Source organism: Equus asinus, chromosome 29 (assembly GCF_041296235.1).
Source record: "Equus asinus isolate D_3611 breed Donkey chromosome 29, EquAss-T2T_v2, whole genome shotgun sequence".
Lineage (NCBI taxonomy): Eukaryota > Metazoa > Chordata > Mammalia > Perissodactyla > Equidae > Equus > Equus asinus.
The window spans coordinates 39,306,901-39,330,596 of NC_091818.1; the positions used below are offsets into that span (position 1 = coordinate 39,306,901).

The following is a 23,696-nucleotide window of genomic DNA, read 5'->3' on the forward strand; positions in this document are numbered from 1 at the left end:
CCGCTGTGTTCCACGAGTGGACTCAGCGTGTCCCCTCTTTGGAATGCTGCTTGTCCCCGTGCTGGCGCTGCCCCTCCCTCCCTTCCTTCAGATCTTTCATGAGGGGACTTTAGCAGCCACTCTAACTGGAAGTCCCCCTCCTTCACTGCTGTCTCCCCAGCACCTGGCACAGGGCTGGCACGTATGGACGCTCAGTGAATACTTGTCGAATGAATTGACTGAATAAAAAGTCGAGTATGTCTACAAGGATGGCAGGGACCAGCCGAGTCCACCTTCCAGGAGCCACATAATCGACGGGGCTCTGGAAGCCAATGTGGAGGGGAGGGCCCGGGGTGAAGACACCCCCAAAGTGGCGAGGGCTCTGCCGTCCTCTTTTGCCCCTAATGTATTAGGGGAGCTTTTGAGAACTGAGTCAGAACATGTAGATGCCCTTTGTTGATGTGTTTCCTTGTTCAGCAGCCAGGATGGCTCCAGAACATATAAGATGCACAGGAATATGGCCCAGGGGTTCAGGATAATTTTATTCTTTTAAAAGGGTCCACGTGTGAATCAAGCTTCAGAAACCTGGGAAAGTAGTGAGAACGTGCACTTGGAGTCAGGGTCCGAGGTAGCTTCTCCTCCTGCTTCTGTCAGTAGCTGCAGAGCCCCCCGTGCAAGTTACCCTATTTTTCTGAACCTGTTTCCTCCTCTGTCAAATGGGGATAATTGTACATTTGCTGTGTTGCTGATGTTACAAGGTACCTCGGGTGACTGGCATTTTCTAGGTGTTCCATCTGTGATGAGAGGATTATGGTTATATTTAGTTTTCTAAGAAATTTAAGTAGGTTGTTGAGGTCAAGGGTTATTTAGAGGCCCCACCTGCTTTCATATTTCTTGATGTTTAGAAAGCAAGATAGAATCTTAGATATTTTTGCAGAAGCTAAGGAGATGAAACTTTTTGAGGTTTTTTTTAATCTCTATTTCTAGATTTTTTTTCCCCATATTTTTTTGCCTTTCAAAAACCTTCATGTCAACCTTTCTTTTTTCCTTTTTCTTTCTGCTTTAGATAGTTCCTGGAGTGAGGAGGTTTCTGACTCTAATTCAGATGCTTCCTACTTGAACTGTTTCTTTGTCCAAAAAGAGTTACTGCTTTCTGCCTTAGTCAGCTCAGGCTGCCATAACAAAAACCATAGACTGGGCGGCTTAAACACCACCAGTTATTTTCTCACAGTCCTGGAGGGCGGAAGTCCAAGAGGAGGGTGTCAGCATCGTTGAGTTCTGGTGAGAGCTCGCCTCCTGATTTGTAGATGGCACCTTCTTGCTGTGTGTGCACATGGCCTCTTTGTGTGTGCAGGCGTGGAGGGGGGAGAGAGAGAGAGAGTGAGAGCGAGCCCTTTGGGGTCTGCTCTTAGAAGGGTGCTGATCCCATGATGGGTCTCTGTTGTCATGACCTCATCTAACCCTATCATCTCCCAAAGGCCCCGTCTCCAAGTAGCATCATGTCGAGGGGGTCAGGGTTTCAACATAGCAATTTTGGCAGGATGCAAACATCCAGTCTGTAGCACTTTCCACTGTCTGTTATCTCTTCACAACCACGGATTAGTCCTTCCTCGTTGGTGAGAATCTGGTGGAGGAGGAAGGAGTGGAGGTTTTGGGGTGCATGGCAAAAGGGGATCGCCCCTTAAGACCTTCATTTAATCTGAGGCCGTACCGTGACAATTTTGTGCACTCCTGCCTCCTGCCAGCATGCACTGCGGAACAGCCAGCCCAACGCAGGCAGAGAGGGAGACGGCCTCATCCTCGCCCAGGCGTCTAGTTAAAGATGAATCAGGACGGATTTTAATTGCTTATTACTTCCCACAAACAGAAATTGACGTGACACACTCTATTAAATTACCTGCAACACGATCATGTTAAGAAAATGTTTTATGTTCTTTTAATGGTTCTATTTACTGTTCATAAACTTGCCGGTGTAACCAGGTGCCTCTCTGATGAAACACACCTGGATATTGATGTCTGCTTCCTGAGGCCAGTAGGTGGCTAGCTTTTGCAGGCCATCGAGCATACTGACAATGGTGCAATTGACATTCACTTTTTAAGAAAAGAAGGATGGCTTGCCGTGGGGTAAAATTCCGTAGTAGGATTTAATATCCTCAGAAAGAAGACAAAGACTCTTAGGATGGAATGATGGGGCAGAAACCGCCTGGAACTTGGATGTCTTAGTGAGCTGGGGCTGCTATAACTGAATACCAGCAGCTGGGCAAGCTTAAAAGAGACAGACGTTTATTTCTCATGGTTCTGGAGGCTGGAAGTCTCCAGGTCAAGATGTCAGCAGATTTGGTGCCTGGTGAGGGCCGGCTTCCTAGTTCACAGACGGCTGTCTTCTTGCCATGTCCTCATATGGTGGAAGGGGCGAGGGAGCTCTCTGGGGTCTCTGTTATAAGGGCACTGATCCATTCATGGGGGCTCCATCCTCATGCCCTCTTTACCTCCCAAAGGCCCCACCTCCTAACACCCTCACGTTAGCTAAGGGTTAGGATTCAACATGAGAATTTTGGAGGGACACCAACATTCGGTCCATTGCACTGGGCTTCTTGTTACATTTGTCTCTGTTTTAGCATGAGAGAGATGATGTCAGCCCCACTCCGCCAGTGTGTGTGAACACAGGTCCGGGAGGGCTATGAGCATCCCTAATGGGGTCTGCATACACCTCGCTCAGTCCTGGTCGTTTGGATCTAACTGTGGCCACGTTGGGTTTTCACTGCTCTGGCCTTGAGTATCTTTTTTTTTTTTAACCACTCTTCTTTCACCTTCTTGTCTGTCTCTGGGGCCCCTTCTCCACCTCCAGGGGCCTCAGTTACAGACCGTGGGAGCTCAGGATGCCAATCCAGTGGGCCTTTTCTTCCCTTTTCCTCATCCCTTACGTCTGCAGACTCTTCCTGTGGTCTTGTCTTTGGAAGTCGCTGTCCGTTCTCTTGAGTTGGTTCTCCCTTGACCCCCAGGCCAAGGTTGAACTCCCTCTGATCTGCTTCCAGGTCGCTGGGAAAGTGACCTTGTTCTTGTCCACTCGGAGATCTGGGCTCTCCTTTGTCGTTTCCTTCCTGCCCCTCTTGAACGGGGCTTTGCTTCCTGGGGTGCTCTGAACTGCCTCCCCCTTCACCGAGATTCTCATGCGGTGCCTCTGAGCTGGACCCCCGTGCGTTCCAGGGCATCCTTCTTACTCTCGCAGGCCGATCTATAGGGCTCCAGGGACTGTCTCCTCTGCTCCTTTGTGGGACCCTGAGATAAGTGATTCTCCCTCAGCCCCCCTTCTCACCTGTGGAGGTTGGAGAAGCGATTCATTCCATCTCTGCAGAGGCATTGATTGGGGCCCCATGGTGTTCCCCTGAATGTGTTAGTTACTACCAAGAAGAATCACATCCTATTTTTGTTCTGACATAAAAATGCCAAGTTGGGGAAAAAAATTTCTCAGGGGTAGAAGAGTATAAACAAAATGCTAGAAAGGACTGTAGACACTATGCATGAATGGAGCCTCTTTGGTCGTTAATAACCCTTGATGTGACTTTGGGTAACTGACAACGGATGACAGTGGGCAGAGTGTTGATAACTCAACTGCTTCCGGGAGCATCTTTCGCTGACCATAATTAGGGTAGTCTGAAAAGACTAAATGAACTGCTAAAGCACGGGGGGCTTCAAGCTCAAGGTGAGGCCAGAAGCTATGAGCGTCCGAATATATGGCTGCATGCTGAAAAGTAGACATGCAAGAAATTAAAAATATAGCCCCAAAGGTTTAATGTTGCCTTTTAGCTGTGCTTAAATTCATATTCAAACCCCATCTGTCTGTCTGAAGTCGCCTGGGTTGATAGAGGGAGGGTATAAACATATCTGCCTTAAGTGAGTGCTTCTTCAAATCCTATTTGATAAGGTCTTAAATCTGTTGAGATCAGATCATAAAATTCCCCTGCAGTTACAGCAATTGGTGAAAACAGTGCTCGACAAATTTCTTTCTTTGCCTTTTGCATTCAGACCGCGTAACCTCCATTCGTAAATCTCTCTCTCGCCGCCGCCGCCTGGGGAAAAATATAGGCAACATGTGGTGTGTTCGCAACATTTCAAGTGTAAATATTAAACTTGGTTGGTAAATTTTAATTTACCTTTTAATAATTTTCCGACTTACATGGGCTATTTTTAGCATACGAGAGCTTAGAGATTTAGTGAAAAATAGGCTGTGATCACTGAAAATGCCAGACGAGAGTGCTTTCTCGTTTAGAAATTTATCAGGTAATAAGTTCTCCATCAGTGGATATTACTTCCCAGGTAATATGTGGAATTTGGGGTGGTGGATGACTGAAGACGTTGCTAATGTGATTTATACCCTTAAATTACTTACAGAATGCCAACAGAATGCATGCAAATGTTCCCTGAAGAAGAGCCCTATTAAATTTATTCTTCATTTCTGATAGGAGAACCCCAAGCTGGCATTTAACTTCAGAAAATCCCTTTAGCAGGTGGCCTTTTATGGCGGGTAGGGTGTGAATTCTTACGGTTGCTGAGCTTGCTTGGTTATTACGAAATCCTGGCAAGATAAAATTCAAGAAAGAACCACCCAGTAGAACGTTTTAGTCCTTAAATTCTTCTCTGGTTTGCTGTTGATACAGAAATCTATCCTTTGAAGATGACCTCTGAATGGGAATGTGCTCTGGAAAAATCCCTTACTGATGCCACAAAGTTTCCTCTTCCGATGGAAGTATTTAAGGTAAGATGTCCATTCCTAGCAGTTTGTCTGCTCTTTTCAAGAAGAAACTGTGTTTCGTTTCCAATATCAAATCATCTCCCACTATTTAAAAAGCTGCCTTCTCGGCCAGTTTCCATATTAAGTGTTTAAAATATTATCTGTTCCCTTCGGCTGTGTTTTCTAATCTTCACAAATACCCATATTCCAAGATCTAGATTCGTATTTTTCAGGTTTCCTGTTTTTCTCCATCATGTATCATTATAGAAATCTCATTGTCCCCCTCTTACTCCCTACCAAAGAAGCAGGAGAAAATAGAGCAAGTCTAATTTTGGTATTTATTTGGTAAAAATGACAGAAGGTGGTGCTTCTCTTGATGGCTCCATTTTCTCGATGGCTCAGGAAGCTGGTACTGAGTGTCTCTTGGAAATGAGGGCTTCTTTTGGGTGCAAATACAAGGATGAAAGAAACATGCCACAAGTGGAACAGATCGCCGGGTTCTTAACACTGTTAAAATGATGCTTAAAACGTACGTGAAGTAGCAGATTAAGTTCTGGGCAGGAATGATCCATTGAGATCGGAGGAGAACGTAAAGCAGCCTCTTCTTCTTTGGAACCGGAATCCGTTCGTTTCCTGGGACAGTGCTGAGTGGGGTGGTGGTTGACGGTCACGAGCCTGCTCTTGCGTTCCGAGAGGGCCCGTTTCTGCAGTGCCCGAGAAGTTTCGCATGGAAGATGAAAGTAAAATGGTGTTGAGGTCCCGCACGCAGCACGGGCTTGGGGCTTGGGGCTTGGGCTGGGTGCCGGCTTCTTGAATTTTGTCTCCACGGAAGTCCTCACGCAGGATTTTAACCTGTCACAGCCAGGGATGAGCCCTCTTCTTCTGCACTTTCCGTGTGTGTGAAATTGGACCCGTGGAGGCCTCTTGTGAAAAGTCATGGAGTTGTGTTCTGAGGTTTCGTTGAATGATGACTTTTACAGTATTTTGAGCTTAGTCTTCTAGAAGAACGGTATAAACGGAATATACCGTTAGCAGTGGTGATCACTGACAATGAGACGTTACCTTGGACTTTTTTTTTTTTTTGCCAACTGACCAAATAGTTCACTTTCCTCCTCTTCCCTCCCTCCTTCCTTTCCTGCTAACGTCCTCCCCTTGCAAAAAAATTAATAATGATAATAATAGTAAAGACAAACAGCATCTCCTCTTTTGTAACCTTTCTGGCTCATCTATCTCTTCCCATCCCGTCCACCCCCATCACTCCCTTGACCTCTACCATGATGTCCACTCTCTCCTCTTCACAGTAACCTTAGTAATATTTTCTTTCTTTTTTCTTTTTTTTTTTGAGGAAGATTAGCCCTGAGCTAACATCTGCTGCCAATCTGCCTCTTTTTTTTTTTTGGCTGAGGAAGACTGGCCCTGAGCTAACACCCATGCCCATCTTCCTCGACTTATGTGGGACGCCTGCCGCAGCATGGCTTGACAAGCGGTGTGTAGGTCCACACCTGGGATCTGAACCGGTGAACCCCAGGCTGCCGAAGCAGGGTGTGCGAACTTAACTGCTGTGCCGGCGGTCCAGTACCAGTAATGTTTTAAATGTACAGATCTGATCGTGTCCCTCATCCTTGTAAAAGTAAATTCTGGGCCAGCCCCAGTGGCCTAGTGGTTGAGTTTGGTGTGCTCTGCTTCAGTGGCCCAGGTTCGGTTCCTGGGCGCAGACCTACACCACTCGTCCATCAGTCACCATGCTGTGGTGCTGGCTCACATACAAAATCGAGGAAGATTAGCAGCAGGCCTTAGCTCAGGGCACATCTTCCTGAGCAAAAAAAAAAGAAGAAGAAGAAGAAGAAGAAGAAGAAGAAGAAGAAGAAAGAAAACCCAGAAAAAGTAAATTTTATTTTGAAATATATTATACACATGTGAGAAGTTCAAAGAGTAACATAATGAAAATACAGGCAAATACAGACATCCCTTTCCAGCCTGGACCTGGGCAGTTGTTGGTCCATGAGAAGTCCCCCACTTGTCTTTCCCCATCCTCTCTCTGGACTCGGCTGTGGTAACCAGCACCCTAACTTTTGTGTTAATCATTTCCTTGCCTCTCTGTGTAGTGTTCCTGCCCGTGTATGTTTCCCTAAAGGTTCTAGTTTTCGCTTTTGACAAAATAAGAAGCAAGCACAGCCCTGACTGTTCCAGGAGAGGTCGTTCTCCAGCTCTTTGGAGGAGAAGATAGCTGGACAGTGAATTGAGTAGGCCAATCATGAGTTAATCTAAAGAAAATTAGGGTTTATCCTAGTCGGGGCGTCTGCCAAAGTTGTAGCACGAACTCCAGGTACTGGACATCCCATGGAAAGATGGACAGGAATCAGCAGATTTATGTTTTCTACTCTGGTTCCAGGAACAGGCCCAAGGGAATTGAGTGCTCCCATCTGCTCCGGGTGGCCGGGCCCAGAGCAGAGACTGGGGGCTTCTTTGGGAGAGGGTCACAGTGAGCCAGCTGTTGTTAACACACTTGGTCTTCCTGCCTCTGCCATTCTGTCCTCAGGTTACAGAGGCCATAAAATGTGTCAGGCCATCCCAGGGGTGGCAGCATTTCATCTCACCTTGAGCGCCTGAAAACGTCCTTATTCTGTCCTCATGTTCCACTGATCATTTGGGTATAGAATTCCAGGTTAGTGGTCACTCCTCTCAAGAGTTTGTAGATAGTGCTTCAGTTTTCTTCTCTTCTCTGGAATCTCATACCCTCTTTTTCTCCACTGTTCTGAAATTTCGTAGTGGTACCCTTCGTGGGTGTCTCTCTTCATCCATAATGCTGAGTACTTCGAGTGTCTGCAGCTCAATGCCTTTAATTTGGAGACATTTCTTTTAAAATGATGTCTTCCACCTCTCTCTCCTCTCTTGTCCTTTCTTGGGCTGTGGCTATGTGGATATGGTACTCCTGGACTGGCTTGTTAATTTTTTTTTCTTCTCAGTTCTATTTTTCCTTTCCTGGTCTGTTCGCTCCACCGCCAGAAGTTTTCTCAACTCATTTGTGCTGTCACGTTCTTAGCAGCACTGGCTGGGTGTTTTCTCCCTGAGTGCTGTCTTTATAGCCCCCTGTTCTCGTGGCCTGGAAACACGAGTTAATCTCATTGAAATGACTGATTATTTTTAGAGTTTTTTCTTGCTCAATAATTTCTTTCCTCCATGTTGCTTTTGGTGTGTGTCTTTCTTATTAGAAGCTTTCCTTAGATAGCTGAAAATCCTTGATGTGTGTTCTTGAGTAAGAGGGGAGATTAGAAAGCTAAGGGCAGGCTAGTCCGCTTAGGTGACCTTTGGGGGCTACTAATTTGTACGGTGGTTTTTCTTCTTTAGGTGATTTCCCAGGGGGCATTTTTCAACTGCCCATCTGGGGTTCAAGGTCCAGCTGCCAGCATTCTAGGAGCTGAGTGTCAAGAAGAGGGCCTGGCGTTTGTGCACTGAGTGTGTCCGTCCTGGCACCCACAGACCGGGCACTGTGTTTCATCCCCTTAGGGGAGCCTGGAGGAGGACAGCTGGTCTTGTAGGGTCGGTAGGGGAGGATGCCTAGGGGTCTGACAGTGCCCCACACTTCTTATTTCATCTGCTCCCATGCACCCGGTTTCAGACACAGGAGCCATTACTGTTTCTGAGTCTCCTGGAGATTCCCACCTTCTCCACTGGGTTGGTTCTCAGCTTCTCTACCGCAGGCTTGGGATTCGGCTCTGATGCATATGTTCAATTAGTTACTTCTTGTTCATCTGCATTTTAGCTTCCATACCTTTGCTGCTGTTGAGTGGATTTGTGTCTTTTTAAAAAAAAAATAATAATAATCTCTTTACCATAGTCTTGGTTAGATTTTAGGAAGAGGTAAAAGTCACGTGGATTTTTAGTCTGCTCTCTTCATCTGGCACTCCCATTTTTAAAATCTTGTCGTCTGGACGCTGGGCTCAGCTCTCACATCCTTCCAGGAAGTCCTGTGCCTGGTGAGCCCTCACTGTGCGCCCTCTGTGGTCCTCCACGGCTGGGTTGTGCTGCGCCCCTCAGCGCTCCACACGCTGGCCTTTTCTCGTCTCCAGATGCTCTTTGTACTTGTGTCGTTCTTTCTGTTAACTTCCTACTCGTCCTTCGATCATGAATATGAATTCTCTAAAAGAAGCCTTCTGGACCTCTGGCCTCTGAGACTGGGCTCCCCTGGGTACCTGCTCTGTTTTCCCTTGTCACCCAGGTCGCAGTTCCACTGAACCCTTGTGTGGTTTCCCTCTCTTCTTGGCCAGCTCTGCAGCTCTGGGGCGGCCAGCATCTTGTCTGTCTTGTTCATTGTTGAGTACATGCAGCCAAACATCACTCCTTGGCTGTCATATGCTCAGTAAATGTTTGTCAAATAAGTGATCTGATTCCTGAGTGGATATATGTCTTTAACTCACTGATCGGAAGTATTTTGAGTTAACATAGTTACAGATTAATTGGATTTGCAGACTTATTATTTAGAACCATGAATAAGACTCAAAGGTATAAACATTAATAAGCCTAACATAGTTTTAATTAAAAATTAACGAATTCGTTGCACATTTATTGAACAGCTACTCTCTGCCAAAGGCTGTTGACCTGCTTCCAGGGTTTAATGATTTGTTCACATTTTCCCAAATACGTTCACCGTCTTCCCTAACTTTCTTTAAATGTCTTTCTTTAAAATTCAGACTATTATTTATTTTTTTATTTTTTTTGCTTTTTCTGCCCAAATCGCCCCCAGTACGTAGTTGTATACTTTTAGTTGTGGGTCCTTCTAGTTGTGGCATGTGGGATGCTGCCTCAGCATGACCTGATGAGTGGTGCCATGCCCTCGCCCAGGATCTGAACAGGTGAAACCCTGGGCCACCGAAGCAGAGCGTGTGAACTTAACCACTTGGCCAAGGACGGGGCCGGCCCCCAGACTATTATTTTGATGGAGTGCCTGAAAATGACCCTCTTCTTATTCGATATTTTGTTCCTAATTAATAGTTGCTATAAGAGTGAATAGTCAATATTTACTGTTTTTCACAGGGCGGGACATAGGGAATTGGCCCTTAATAAATAAAAATGGGTTGAATTGAAAATTATGTGTTCTTAAAGCTTGCGAGACACTTTTATAAATGTTTTCTCTTATTTCAATTTGATGGAAAAGCAATGAGCAGTTTTACTTTCTTAACCACACTTGGTGTGGAGTGAATATTTATGCATTTAATTTTGAAATCGTGAGAGCAACCAATGTATTCTCTTCCTAAGGCTGTTGTTATAAATTACCACACGCTGGTGGCTTGAAATACTGGAAATTTATTCTCTGATAGTTTTGGAGGCCTAGGAGTCAGTCAAGGTGTCCACAGGGCCGTGCTCCCTCCGAAGGTGTGGGGGAGAGCCTGTCCCGTGCGTCTGTCCTAGCTTCTGGTGGCTACCTGCACTCCTTGGCATTTGTTGGGTTCTGGCAGCATCACTCCAGTCTCTGCCTCCATCTTCACATGGCTTTCTCCTCTCTGGACGTCTGTCCAAATTGCCTTCTATTTATAGGGACACCGATCATTTGATTCTGGCCCATGTGAATGCAGTATGACCTCAGCTTAAATTTGATTGCATCTGCAAAGACCCTGTTTGCAAATAAGGTCACATTCCTAGCTTCTGGGTGGATATGAATTTTTAGGAGACACCATACAACCCAGCACAACCACACTTCATGTATGTACCATATTGAAGAAATCATAAAATAGCATTCTCTACTGTTGTTTTCCCTATGGAGGTAATTCTAATTATGGAGGTAATTAAAATTGTTCCAAGAAATGGCATGGGGGCATGGGATAAAGTTCAAACTGTCTTAGCAGTTGCTTCATTTTAATAAAAACAAGAGAAATTTTCTGTCTCAAGTTTTTAAAAGTTTCTGCAAGCAGTATTCTCCTGCAGGGTCCAAAAATAGAACTTATATGTATTTTTTTCTGTTGTTACTATTTGATCATCACTGTTTCTCAGCAGGCAAACTTATTTCTATTACTTTCATTATGGTGAAAGGTATATATGTTTGGATTCATCCACGAATCCTCCTAGGTACATGTTATGGAAAGTTGCCGTAGCGTTCAGCTGTCATGAGACAGAAGTCAAAGCTAAGCATATTTAATGGCTGGAGATGAGCAGTATTTCAAAGCCGTTGTTTTTATTATTTTTACGCTTTAGATCAAGTGAGTATTTTAAAGGAATGAATCTCAATGTGCTGCAGTGTTTGTCACTTTGGGGGGATGTGTTCCCATATCTGCATTGGTATCTGTGTGTCTATGTCTGTAAATGCAGTCTGATAGCGTTCATGTGTAGAATTTCCCTTCTGTCATGAATACAGACAGCAACGGTGTAGAAACAAACTCCTAATGAGCATTCCCGCTATTTCCCCTTGATTGAGAGAAAACTTTGAATGACTTTTGGATACCGTATTTTACTGGGAACCATGACTTCCCTTATACGGAAAATTCAGATAATCTTCAAAATGTAGGTTCAGTTGAAAGGTAAGTAATTAATGAAATGCGTATCCAAAAAAAAAAAAAAGGGAAGGGGATTCAAAACACATTTTATTGAAAAGCGCATAAAGAAATGATTATTTTTCTTGAAAGCCCGCCTCATTATTGAGACCTGATAGATTTGCTGAAACAATCCATATATTAATACTAATTTACTCTTGAAAAATAATAAGTCTGTAGAGGTGGCTGCACTGTGAAAATCAGTGAGGTCTCAGGGCTGGCCCCACAGCCTAGTGCTTCGGTGGCCCAGGTTCGCGGGTTCGAGTCCCAGGTGCAGAGATACACCACTCATCAGCCATGTTGTGGAGGCACCCTGCATACAAAATAGGGAAGACTGGCATAGACGTTAGCTCAGGGCTAATTTCTGAATCGAAAAAAAAAAAGAAAAAAAAGAGGAAGACTGCCAGTGAATGTTAGCTCAGGAAGAATCTTCCTCAACAAAAGAAAGAAAGAAAGAAAGAAAAAAAAATCAGCAAAGTCTGTCACTCGGTTTTTTTTTTTTTTACTCATTCTGCAACCTTTGCAAGCCGTCATTGGATTCACTTACAGTACGTCCCACTGTCAAATAAAGTGAAATGCCCCAGTTTCAGTAAAAGCTTTTTACTTTTGTCTTCACAAAGAACTGCTAGGATGGGTTTTTTTCAGTTTGTTTCTATCTTTAAAAAAATCAATTTAATACAAGGCTCATTCCATTTTTTGGCCAGAGATTTCTGCACTGTTTCAGTTTTCTGGTTCATTAAGTATTTACAAAGGTACAACAAATGAATTTGGGGGAATTTAGTTAAGTTTTAAAAATAGGGCTGAGGGAACCTAGACAATAAGAATCTAACGATAATTAATGTAGTATTTCTTGTGTCAGATGTTCATAAGCCTTCTATAATTACGGTTACTTTTCATTCTCTGCACTTCTTGTTAATTGTAATCTGTTTGTGACCCCACTTGTTTGCAAATGTGAAATTATAGAAGTTTCACTGACAGCTCGTATAGACAACAAAAAGAGCTACAAATAAGAAACAGCAGTTCCTAATTTACCAGTTAATTGAAGTAAAGTATTTTTCCCTTCGAGGACTACAGATTTGAGGCCCCGGGAAAGCACATGCTTCTCTGCTGACTTCATTCATGACCGCCCCTCGTAATTGCAAGGAAAGAACAGTATTTGAAATGTCGCTAAAATCCATTCTCCGTTTTTATCCCTGAAAGAAGTGAAATTGTTTGAATATTTTTTTCATCCTGTTAAGAAAAACAAATGTTCCAAATCTCGATGTATTTGAAATCCCAAATAAGCTGTTTAGAGATTAGCATTAGAGCGAAGGGAAGTGGAGATAAAGAACTGAGACTTGAAGCCGGAAACTCGAGCATCCTCCGCGAGGGCTCTCTGCTTCTCACACCCCTGGGTCAGGGGTCCCTGGATCTGCCCCCAGGTTTGGTAGCTCACCAGGACTCACAGGACTCCAGTGTTGTTATAATCACAGTTATAGTTTATTCCAGCGAAAGATAGAAAGGAAAGGCAGCAAAGGGAGAAGCCACATGGGGTGAATTCTGGAAACCCACATGCGAGCTTCCAAGAGTCCTCTCCCAGGGAAGTTGCACAGGATGCTCCTAATTCCTCCTGCAGCAAGCAGGGACAACGTGTGCTCAGGAAGCTCATCAGCGACTCGGTGCCCAGGGTTTTTATTAGGGGCTGGCTGTGTAGGTGCCTTCTGCCTAGGATGTACCAGCCTTCCAGACTCCAAGCAGGAACCCAGGGGTTTTAGTATAAACCATGTTGTTTGTACACACAACCCAGCAGCCGTGGGCCTCTCTGTATATTTAGAGAAAATTTTATATCAGTGCGGGGTACTGTTTATCAGCCGTATTCCCAGATGCCAGCCACGAGCTGACTCTGCCAAGAGGCCCTTTCTAAGGACCGCGGTCTCCGTCCGGCCTTCTGTGTGTGTTCATCCTTTCCTGCACACCTCCTTCCAGTGCATGACCAAGGCCTGTTGGCTCTACTTTCCAAATGTATCACGAATTCACTCATTCTTCTCTTGGTTCATCATCATGACCCTAGTCCAGGCTACCATCTCTCTTGTGGACTGTCGCATTAGTTTCTGAACTTATTTCCCAGCTTCTAATCATTGCTTCCCTGTGGTCTGTTCTTTAGAGAGCAGCCGGAGAGATTCTTTTGAAACAAAATTCAGATCGTGTCAGTCTTTTGGTTATAACTCTGGTGGCATCTCATCCCACTTTGGGGGATGCCCAGGGTCCCCCTGCATGCTCTCTGAGTCCATCTGCTCAGGGCCTCCATATGCTCTCCTCCCCCACCCCTGGCTTCCTGCTGCCCCTCCAGCACGCTGAGATGCCCTCCTCAGGCCCTTGCAACAACGTGCTGTCTGCCTGGAAGGTGATTGCCCCAGATGCTTGCATAGCTTCTCCCTTACTCTCTTCAGTTCTCTGCTTAAAATAAAAAATAGCGCTTTCCAGGGGCCAGTCCGGTGGCGTAGTGGTTAAGTTTAGGCTCTCCACTTTGGCGGCCTGGGATTCGCCAGTTCAGATCCCGGGGATGGACCTATGCACCACTCATCAATCCATGCTGTCGCGGCACCCCACATATAAAATAGAGGAAGATGGGCACGGATGGATGTTAGCTCAGGGCCAGTCTTCCTCAGCAAAAAGAGGAAGATTGGCAACAGATGTTAGCTCAGGGCTCTATATTAATGTGCTTTTTTTTGCATCTGATCTGTTTCCCCTGGCTACGATGTCAGCTCCATGAGAGCGGATGGTTTTTGTGACTGCTCCATCCCCAGTGCCTTGAACAGTGCCTGGCACCTAGGAAGCGGTCAGTAACAATCCTTGAATGGATTAGCGACGAAATAGGTACAAAAATCAACTTAGAAGAATTACCGCTCAGGAGAGGTCATGAGCATAACTTAGTGAGGTGAGACTCCCGTGAGTGGTTCTGAGTGATGGGGACGACTGTGTCTAGAGAGGAAAGAGAGGGCTCTGTGGTTATGATATGCTGGATTCACTGCTAAGCAGGCGTTTTCGTGATCAGCTAAAAATACTCTGGGTCAAATCTTGGCAAAGAAAAGGGAATAGTTGAGAGTGCCGAGGAAAATATTAGTGATGAAGTGAAATTAAGGACACATCTTGGCATAAAAAGCCCCCCATTCCGTGAAATCCCATTGCTCGTGGACTTGCAGGGTCAGCGTTCGCTTCTTGCTGAAATGATTGCAGAGCAGACTTATTTTTGCCTCACCTGTGTTGTGGGGGGTGGGGGATTTATTTTCTTTACAGAGTGTCTGGCCCTTAAGATCTCTCTGGGTCTGCGTGATAACGTATTGTAAGGTGCTGTGGCATTATGCATTGTTTCCTCGTTAAACAAAGTGGAGACACAGTGAGGTTGAGGAATGGGCTGGAGGAACCGTTTGCTTCAGTGGAGAGCCGGCACTCAGTGGCTGGCTTCCGCCTCCCGGTGGGTCTGTTTTCCGCTGTCTTGCATTGCCTTTCCTCATATGACACTCTCATTCCCAGGGAGGTATGGTAACTGAAGAGATGAGAGGCAGTTGGGCAGTGAAAACCCACGTGTCCTGGTTGTTTCTGTATTATTGGAGGCTGAGGAGAGAGGTGTTTTTCAATGGGGTGTCTACACCCGGGACTCTAGTGATGATCCATTCTGTTATTGCCTCCTTGCCTAATTCCAGTCAACATCTCTGGCTATCGTGGAGGTTAAAGGGAGCTGAGGTCATGATAACTGAGGATTTCCCTCCTCAGGACTCACGGCACCTCAAAAGCATACCTGGTCTAGTACTTGGATAAAGTGCCTGGTCTCTTGGTCTCCCTCCCATGGCTCAGTTTCTGTCGTCTTTGACACACGTAGCTGTTACACAGATCCAAAATTATGTATCTCTAACTGATAGGCGTTAGAAGGCGCCCTTGGAATCTGTGAATAAAGGGCTTTCCGTAATGGCAAAGCAATAAGTTACATCTGGTTTGGTCCGGTCTCAAGCTACGCCTGTCGTCCTTTCTTCTTTGCATCTGGCTGTCCCGTCGGTTACTGTTTAATAAGCAGAAGGAAGAGACAGCAGAGAAAACGCTAATTGATAGAAGATGCTGCATGCGGCCATTACGGTTTTTTTTTTAAACACAAGCAAACAAAGACAGACAGACAGACAGACATTCCGTGCACGTATTTCTTCTCTGTTAAGAGCATTCAGGCGATGCTCATAGTGCACTGTGATTCCGAGTCCTGGTATTTCTTTAGCTCTTTTCGGCTTCAAACGATGTACCTGTTGTGTGATTGTGGATTTAACCCCTGGGAGCGAACCTCCTCTGTAACTTTAGCACCTGAGACCTGGGTGAAAAGCCGGAGAGAGAAGATGAAGCATGGCAAAGAGAAAAGCTGTGCTTTCTCCTTTCGTCTGGTACAGCCAGAGGCGTAAGAAAGGATGTGAGCTGTTCGGTTACTATAGATTGTGATGTTGCGGTTTCCATGGCGACTGATTCCTCTTCCTCTTGTTCCGCAGCTAAATTCAGCAACAATAAAAACTCAGCTAAGTTTGGCCTTCAGGTGGGAAACTTAAGATTCTCCCAGAATTTGCTTTGGGGACCCCCCATGTGGGGCCAGCACCGAATTTCTTTGTCATGACATTCCCTGTCTCACCTGGCAGAGTGTCTGATCCCAAATAATTTAGCAAGAAATGCTGGCGTGACATGGGATTGATATTTCCATCTCATCCACTTCAACCCAAATGATTCTTTTAAAGAAAGGCTGTCTGAGACAGTAGGTCATGTTGTTATCGGACTGGTGGCTCGCCCCTGTGAGTTAACTTTTGGGTTTTCTATCCAGTGGCCCCTACCAGGCCGTCTTACCTCGGGGCTCCCTAAGCACACGCTGGGCTCTGCAAGGGCTGTGTGACGTTCACTCCTCGGCCGTTTCTTTTCTTTAAAGACTTGGAGAGGTTTGTTAAACAGAGTCCCTCTGGGTTGGTAAGTCAGAGAAGTGCAGTTTACGTGATGCCCATCCTTGGCAACGTAGAGAAGCCAGAGGGAGTTACTCTTCGTGTGTTCTGGGCTCTTGAACTGCAGATGGTGAATGACATAACTGGAAAAGGACCGTGGGGGCCACCTCGTTTTTATGAGTCTCGGAGAAAGTCTTGTGAGAGCCACCATAAAGAGGGCAACTTTGGTCAAACAATAAATGTAACCATAAAAATCACAGACCCCAGCCATAGAAAGCGTTCACTCTAACCATTGCTCGATTGCAGGAGCTTGGACCCCTGCTGCTTGCAGGCTGCTAGATAGCGCCTGGCTTTTAATTCTAAACATTAAGAATTTAAGAACATAGTCAAATTTGGGTTATCGGCTCTGAGTTATCATTCCTAAAAGGCTTCTGTGGGCCGCTGATTATCCTGGCTCTCTCCAGGGCCTGCCGTTCCAAGGAAGGCAAGATAACATTCGCATGAACTTAACGTAATTGGTGTTGGGCTATGAGGAGCGGGCAAAGATCTCTTATTTGTAAAACACAGACATTTCAAAGTGATTGTCGCATCATATTTTAATTTTTTTTCAGATGCTACTCTCTCTTAATAAGAATAATTGAGTGATTATAATTCTTTCTTCTATGGAGGATTTGATGATAGACCACAATAAAATGATACAGAGGCAGTTTTTTTCCCCTAAAGCTATAGATTGTTTGTAGGTTTGGTCTTATTTTTAGTCCTCAGGGGGCCTGTCATGAACAGGCGGTTGCAAATCGTAGTATCTCAAGTAGGGGAACTGATGTCAGAGAAGATGAAGTCCTTTAGGTCTCCAGAGGTTTAAGATCTAATGGGAAATGAGGACCACATATGATAGGAGCCGGCACATCCATGCTTCTGTGCTGCGAACCCCAACCTTCGGTGCACGCCCTCCTACCATGAGAAGCACCCGAGGGAGTGCGTGTGTATTGTGGATGTCGATGAAAGTGTGGGAATCCCTGAGTCCTGTGTCTTCTCTCTTAGACAGCCACCCTACTCTGAGTTTCCTTGTCTTGATGGCACAGGTCAAAGATAAGGTTAAAATCTACCTCCGATTTTGTCTCCCCCCCATTTATAACCAGAAGGAATGGCGTAAACAAATCAGATAAACTTTTACATGAATATATAATGTTCTGAGTTCAATGTTAAAAAAAGGACAAATTCGTTTGCAATGGTAGAAACCCGGCTTAAGGCTCATTAATATTTATCAAGATGTCGCTCTTGTAGCTACCAGAGAGATTTCTAGACCCCCATCAGGATTCATTTCTTTCCCTAGCATCTGAATTCTCCGGACAGTGAATACGTGCATACATAACTCCAATCTGCAAAGGAATTTGGGAAATTTAGTTGTTTCAGGTGTGATTTTTGTAGAAATTAGTCCACTCGCTGGATCTCACTTGTTTGTGATGCTTCTGAGAAACGGCAGGTCCATCAGTGAGGGGTCACGAGCAAGGCAGGGACGATGTTGTCAGTCCTGGTTCTTGTGTAATGAGTTACGCACCTGTGGAGTGTCTTTGGAATCTACCACTAACCCTTCCAGACCCTTCAAGATAGGGTACAGAGGCACCGAATACAAAAGGCACGTGCAGCCATGGGCACTTCACAGGAACTCTGACATCGTTCTCTGGTGGAAAGTTGTTGCCAAAGTGTTGACGGGAGCTTCTCATTGTTGAGCACCCACAGGATGGAAGAAATGGCGCTGGGCGCTCTCCATTCTCTCATTGTATTCGCAGTAACTCGGCGCTCCATATTATTGGTCTTACCGTAGACTTGAGGAAACTCAAGGCTCAGAGAAGTTCATCTCTTGTCCTGCCTTATGCAGAGAGCCTGTGATGGAACCAGAACGTGAGCGCAGATCCATCTGAATCCCAACACCAGGGGTTTTCTTCTGTTGCTTTTCAGTAAACGAGGGTACGCAAAGGCTGAGCCAAATAAGTATTATTGGAACTAAGAGCCAGAAAATGAATCTTGAGAGGGTTAAGTGTAGCCTATCAAGCGTCGTGGGTGAACTGGGGTGTGGTGACTGACTCCTCGTTATGCGGTTACCTTGCACAGAGGTTCTGTTGACTTTTAGGGCAGGATGTTTCCCTATTGTAATAATTAACAAATGTGCCCGCCCCTTCCAGTGCCTGCTCTCCACAGGGTGGTGGTGCTCCCAGTGTAGAAATAACACCACTGGTGTAGGCTCTAGTAGGGGTCCCATTTTTCTTGTCAGTGATTGGTTTAGGAAGAGGCCTGTGACCAGCTTGGGTCAATAATCCCTGAGGAAGTCAGCTGAGTGGCTTCTGGAATAGGTTTCCTTGTTTTTAGGAAGAGGGCTAGGGAAGGGTGACGCTCTCTTCTTCCTCTACATTTTATCATGTCCAGCTGAGAAGGCTGGAGTGCCTGCAGCCATCTTGAGACCATGAGGGGAGCTGGACTAGGAGTAAAGCTGTCCCATAAAGAGTGTCAAAGGAGAAGGATGGAAAGAACCGGGCCATTTATGACATTGTTGACGGCTCTGTTAACCAGTCTTGAGTTGCCCTTCCTTCCTCCTGAGTCCTTTGTCATGTGACATAATGGATTTCCTGATGGCTTAGGTCAGTGTGACTAGGGTTTTCGGGTCTGTGCATGGGCAGGCAGCCTGATGGGTAAAGCTTTGCTCAGAGACTAGTACCAATCCTGGTGACAGATCTGCTTGCCTGTGGGTTTGAAGTGATAGCTTAGTCCTTAAACACCACAAACCCATTACTGCCATAGTGGCAGGCAGGCGGGTCAACAAGTACCTCAGTCATCATCATTGTATTGCACACACAGTAACTATTCCATGACGCCATATTGGGATGATGGTGTGTTGGCCTTGGTTCCCTTCATTCACAACAGCATCTTCTAATTTTACACACTAGGTATTTGGAGTGGTGGCCTATGGAGGGTAGGTAACCACAGCACACATCTGCAGTGTAGACTGGCACAAATGCTAAATACCAGGATTTCCATGTCTTGTTGAGATAGCATCAAAGTGGGTCAAAACTGAAGAGGATGGCGTGCATGGCCAATCAAACCGAGGGACGGAAGCTGCCAGAAGGGCTTCATGCTGGAGACAGAGGCTAAGAGACGCAGGCGATTTTGAGCCCGCTCACAGAAAGTGAAGCGAGGAGACCACACATTCCGGTGTCTCCTCGACTCTACCTGACCTCTCTCTTCACTGTATCTAAGTCTGTGGTTCTCCACTGGGAGAATTTCCCATCAGGACACTGGGCAATGTCTGGAGGCGTTTAGATGGTCCAATAGGGGGAGCTGCTACTGGCTTCTAGTGGTGGAGGCCAGAGATGCCGCCATACATCCTACAGGGCACAGGCCAGCGCCCCGCAAAGCATAATCTGGCCCCCAAATGCCAACTGTGCAAACCGAGGTCTAGGGAATGAATACTTTTCTGGAAACAGACTGACCGATTGAAAGCGATGGCGGCCCGGATTTGAGGAGGGCGCATGAGACTTTGTTCTTAGATCTGTGCCGGGCTGGCTGGCCATGGGAATCCTCCTCCTGTGACAGCGCACGCTAGGTATGTCTAATCTCCCTGTGTTTCAGTGGCCACTGTCCATGCCCAGAAAGATCAGAATACAAGAGTCAGCCTGCTTTGGGGAGAAGTTTTGTTCATCACCAGCTCTTACCTATTTTCCGTGAAGGGTGGTATCTACCCGAGAAGGGACAGATCAGGGCCCTTAGTCCTATTTCTATGACAATAGTTTCCTTGCATTTAGGACTCTCGGCAGAAGAGGGCACCCAACAATAATTTTGTCCACCACACCCCATCCGTGGGGTGTGGAGCTGGGAGGGAGGCTGACCCCCAGAGCTGCTGCCACGCTCTTTTTCAGCCCACAGCACTCAGCCTGCCCAGAGCGTTGCTGTGGAAACAGGAGGAGATAGCGGCTTATTGGAAGAGAATTAACTAAGCATGAGAAAAGACGGTGTAATCACTGTTTACCTACACACACAAAATCAGCCTTGTTTTTTTTTTTTTTCACGGTGGTGCTGTAAGGAAGATTGAATTTCTTGCCACTTACAAATGCTTTTATGGTGCTAAATGTTAATCAATGAAAGACATTCTCATTGCCCTGTTTTTTTTAAACAACCTTGTGTACCAGTTTTGGACTCCCTGTGAAATAGGCCCACTATAATTGTCTGTTATAAATCGTGCGGTTAGGCTGAAGTATATAGTACCACATGTTCTCATTACTGTTTTTTAACTTGATTTAATGCACGACGAGTAGATAAAACTGCTATTTACAGGTGTAAGTAAAAAATGGAAATGCTTATTAGTGTTCAGCTTATAGATTTTTTAGTACATTTTTGTTATAAATATTACGTTGGCTAAATTTAATTCAGTGCCATGGAATTGAAATGTAATAATGCTATTGATTTAATAAATGCTGGCATCCTAATGTCCATTTTTGGATGAAACTAATATAATGAGAGTAATTTTCTAATGAACATATGACCACTAGATCGTTGGAAAAACAGAAAAAGAAACAATATGATAAATTGCACTGGATCTTTTAGTGTGTGTGTGTGAGGAAGATTAGCCCTGAGCTAACATCTGCTGCCAATCCTCCTCTTTTTGCTGAGGAAGACTGGCTCTGAGCTAACATCTGTGCCCACCTTTCCTCTACTTTATATGTGGGAAGCCTGCCACAGCATGGCTTGATAAGCAGTGCATATGTCCATGCCCGGGACCTGAACTGGCGAACCCTGGGCTGCTGAAGTGGAACATGCGAACTTAACTGCTGCACCACCGGGCTGGCCCCAAACTAGACCTTGTTTTAACATGACCTATCATGCTGATATGCACAAAGGAATTAAAGTGTCGATCATTGTATATCAATTTGAATGTAACACTCATTAAAACCTTCCTTTGACTTCTCTGAAAGTTGTTCTTAGAAATTACACGGATTAACAAAGTCCTATGAAAAGATGCGTATGCAATGTTTGAGCACCCTGTGGACCCAAAAACTGGCATGTTGGAGCTGAAAAAATTGTACTGTGCAATATTTTTGTTTATGATACACTAAAAGATTTGGATGCTTAAAAAAAACGTAGAGAGGCCAGCCCTGTGGCATAGCAGTTAAGTTGCATGCTCCGCTTTGGCGGCCCAGGGTTCACAGCTTCGGATCCCAGGTGCAGACCTGCACTGCTCCTCAAGCCATGCTGTGGGGGCGTCCCACATAAAATAGAGGAAGATGGGCACGAATGTTAGCTCAGGGCCAGTCTTCCTCACACACCCACACACAAAATGTGGAAGGGGACTGAATTGTGTATTTTTTTGTCCAGTTTATTTCCTGTCCACATAAACAAAAAGGAAGAACCAAAGAATTCAAGATTCTGAGTAGACTGCCATGACCGAAGAAAACGTCCCATTCTCCTTGATTGTGGAACTCCGCTTAAGAACTTGGTTTCCACCCAGGGAATCATTCGCTGCTTTCCTCCCATGAAAATCCTCACCCCAGTGCATTTTCATTGTGTTGTGTTAATTAGTTTGAACTCAGTCTCCCCTGTGGCACCTTCTTCGTATTTTTATGGCACGTGAGGTGTATTTATCTAATGAAGCCGGGGTGGCAAGAAGCATTTTGGGATCTGAGATAGCCACGTCCTAAATTATAAGAACATAACCTGCCGTTGCTTCAAGCCTCTGAAGTAAATTTAGAGATGAGTCAAGTTCCAGTAGGCAAGCGGGACGTGAGTGGAAACTAACAGGATCGAATGTTCTTTCTTCTTCCCTGTCTTCTTTGTCTTCTGTGGCTCAATTAGTTATGCTCTGCATCTCCTTCTGCACGTTAATACTCATGGTCGGCAGTCTGTTTTCTGAAGAACTTCAGTAGGCACCCCAAAGCCTTATCCCTGTGACAAGGAGTTGTGTTCACACTTACTCACAGATGACTAATAGAAGGGCAGTCTGTGACCATGGTGTTTCTTGAATAGCTACGTCTGATTCTTCCAGAATCAGCTAGTGCCTTCTTCCGGGCACCGCGATCGCTTCAAAGGCAAAGACTTCCTCGGAGGCTACTGTTGAAAGCATTCGGTGACCCCAGGGCGTGCTCTGAGGTTGTCTCATCTTCTTGACCTCTGTGTCTTAGGTGAAATAAAGTGAGGTGGAACCCAGAACTGTGAAGCCAAAGAACCAAATTTATTATGGTTTGTCCAGACTTCTTTTTCCAGCCTTATACTTCATCTTTATTGCTGTTCAGTCATTTTCTAACTAAATTTCAAGCTTCCCAAGGTCAAGCTTATCCATATCATCCACTTTCTTCTTCTTTTCTTTCTTTCTTTCTTTCTTTTTTTTTTTTTGGCGAGGAAGATTGGCCCTGAGCTAACATCAGTTGCCAATTTTCCTCCGTTTTATGTGGGATGCCTCCACAGCGTGGCTTGATGAGCGGTGGTAGGTCTACCCCCAGGATCCAAACCTGCAGACCTTGGGCTGCTGAAGTGGAGTGCACAGACTTAACCACTACACCACCAGGCTGGCCTCTTGTCCAGTTTCTGCTTAATTCAGTCTAGATTAATGCTTAACACATAGTATTTAAAAAAGAAACACTGGCAGATTGAGATCTGTGTGGACTTTGCAGGCGGGTGCGTTTACCAGGTTAACCACATTAATCAGATTAACCTGTCTGGGCTAACACTGATAACGTTAGGAGAAAATAGATGTTGATGAAGGATGCCTTATGGAACACCATAGGCATTTTGCTGCAACACGTTTCTTAAAGCTTCTTTGCCTAAAGAACACACAAAAGCAATTAGTGGAAAATATTTGTCAGTTGTTGATGGAGACTGTGATTGACGGTACGTAAAGATTTTGGGGGTAATTTTTGGTGTCAGGATTCTCTCTGATGCCCTTTTTTTCATAAGCTATTGAAAAGTGCTATGAATTAGCAAAAATTGGAGGTTTTAAGAAAATGGTCAGTATCAGTAGCTATCACTTTTTAACTTGATGATATCTGTCTTTGAATTAAAATTTTAGGAGCCTATAGATTGTAAGGGTGTTATTTGTTAGTGTGTGTACTAGGTTAGCAATAAAAAACAAAGGATGCTTTCTGGTCCTTGTTTACCAGTCTGTTTGATAACCTGGTAGCTAATCAGGGATGTAGACCATGTTGATTTGACTCCAGGCTCATCTTGTTAGCTCTGTGTCCTTGCTTAGATCACTAAACCTCTCTGTGTCTTAATCTCCTCACTGTAAGATGTCAAAAGACTGCCCTGTAGTCTGCTGTGAGGGGAAAATGATGATACAAGGAAAGTGCTTACAGGTATTCACAGCGTGTTAATTGTTGTGACTGTTTCTACCCGCTTGATACTGTCTACGAAGCCAAGTTCTTCTGGGTGCAGCGTCCCTGCCTCTCAGTGGGAGAGCAGGAGAGCGGCTCGGGTTCCGGAGAGGATAAAGCTGATGAAATCTGAGCAGAGAAAGGGAAGGTGATGGAGACATCATCT

The 23,696-nt window shown here is 45.2% G+C and overlaps 1 protein-coding gene across 8 annotated transcripts in view; it reads left to right on the plus strand.

The window, feature by feature from the left end:
• Positions 1-23,696, plus strand: part of SFMBT2 (Scm like with four mbt domains 2) — a 244,299-nt gene that overhangs the window by 122,953 nt on the left and 97,650 nt on the right. For all 8 annotated transcript variants that reach the window (XM_014841320.3, XM_014841318.3, XM_014841322.3 and 5 more), the window contains one exon: positions 4,638-4,735. In XM_014841320.3, the coding sequence (XP_014696806.1) occupies positions 4,638-4,735 (98 nt within the window). The remainder of the gene's footprint in view (positions 1-4,637; positions 4,736-23,696) is intronic.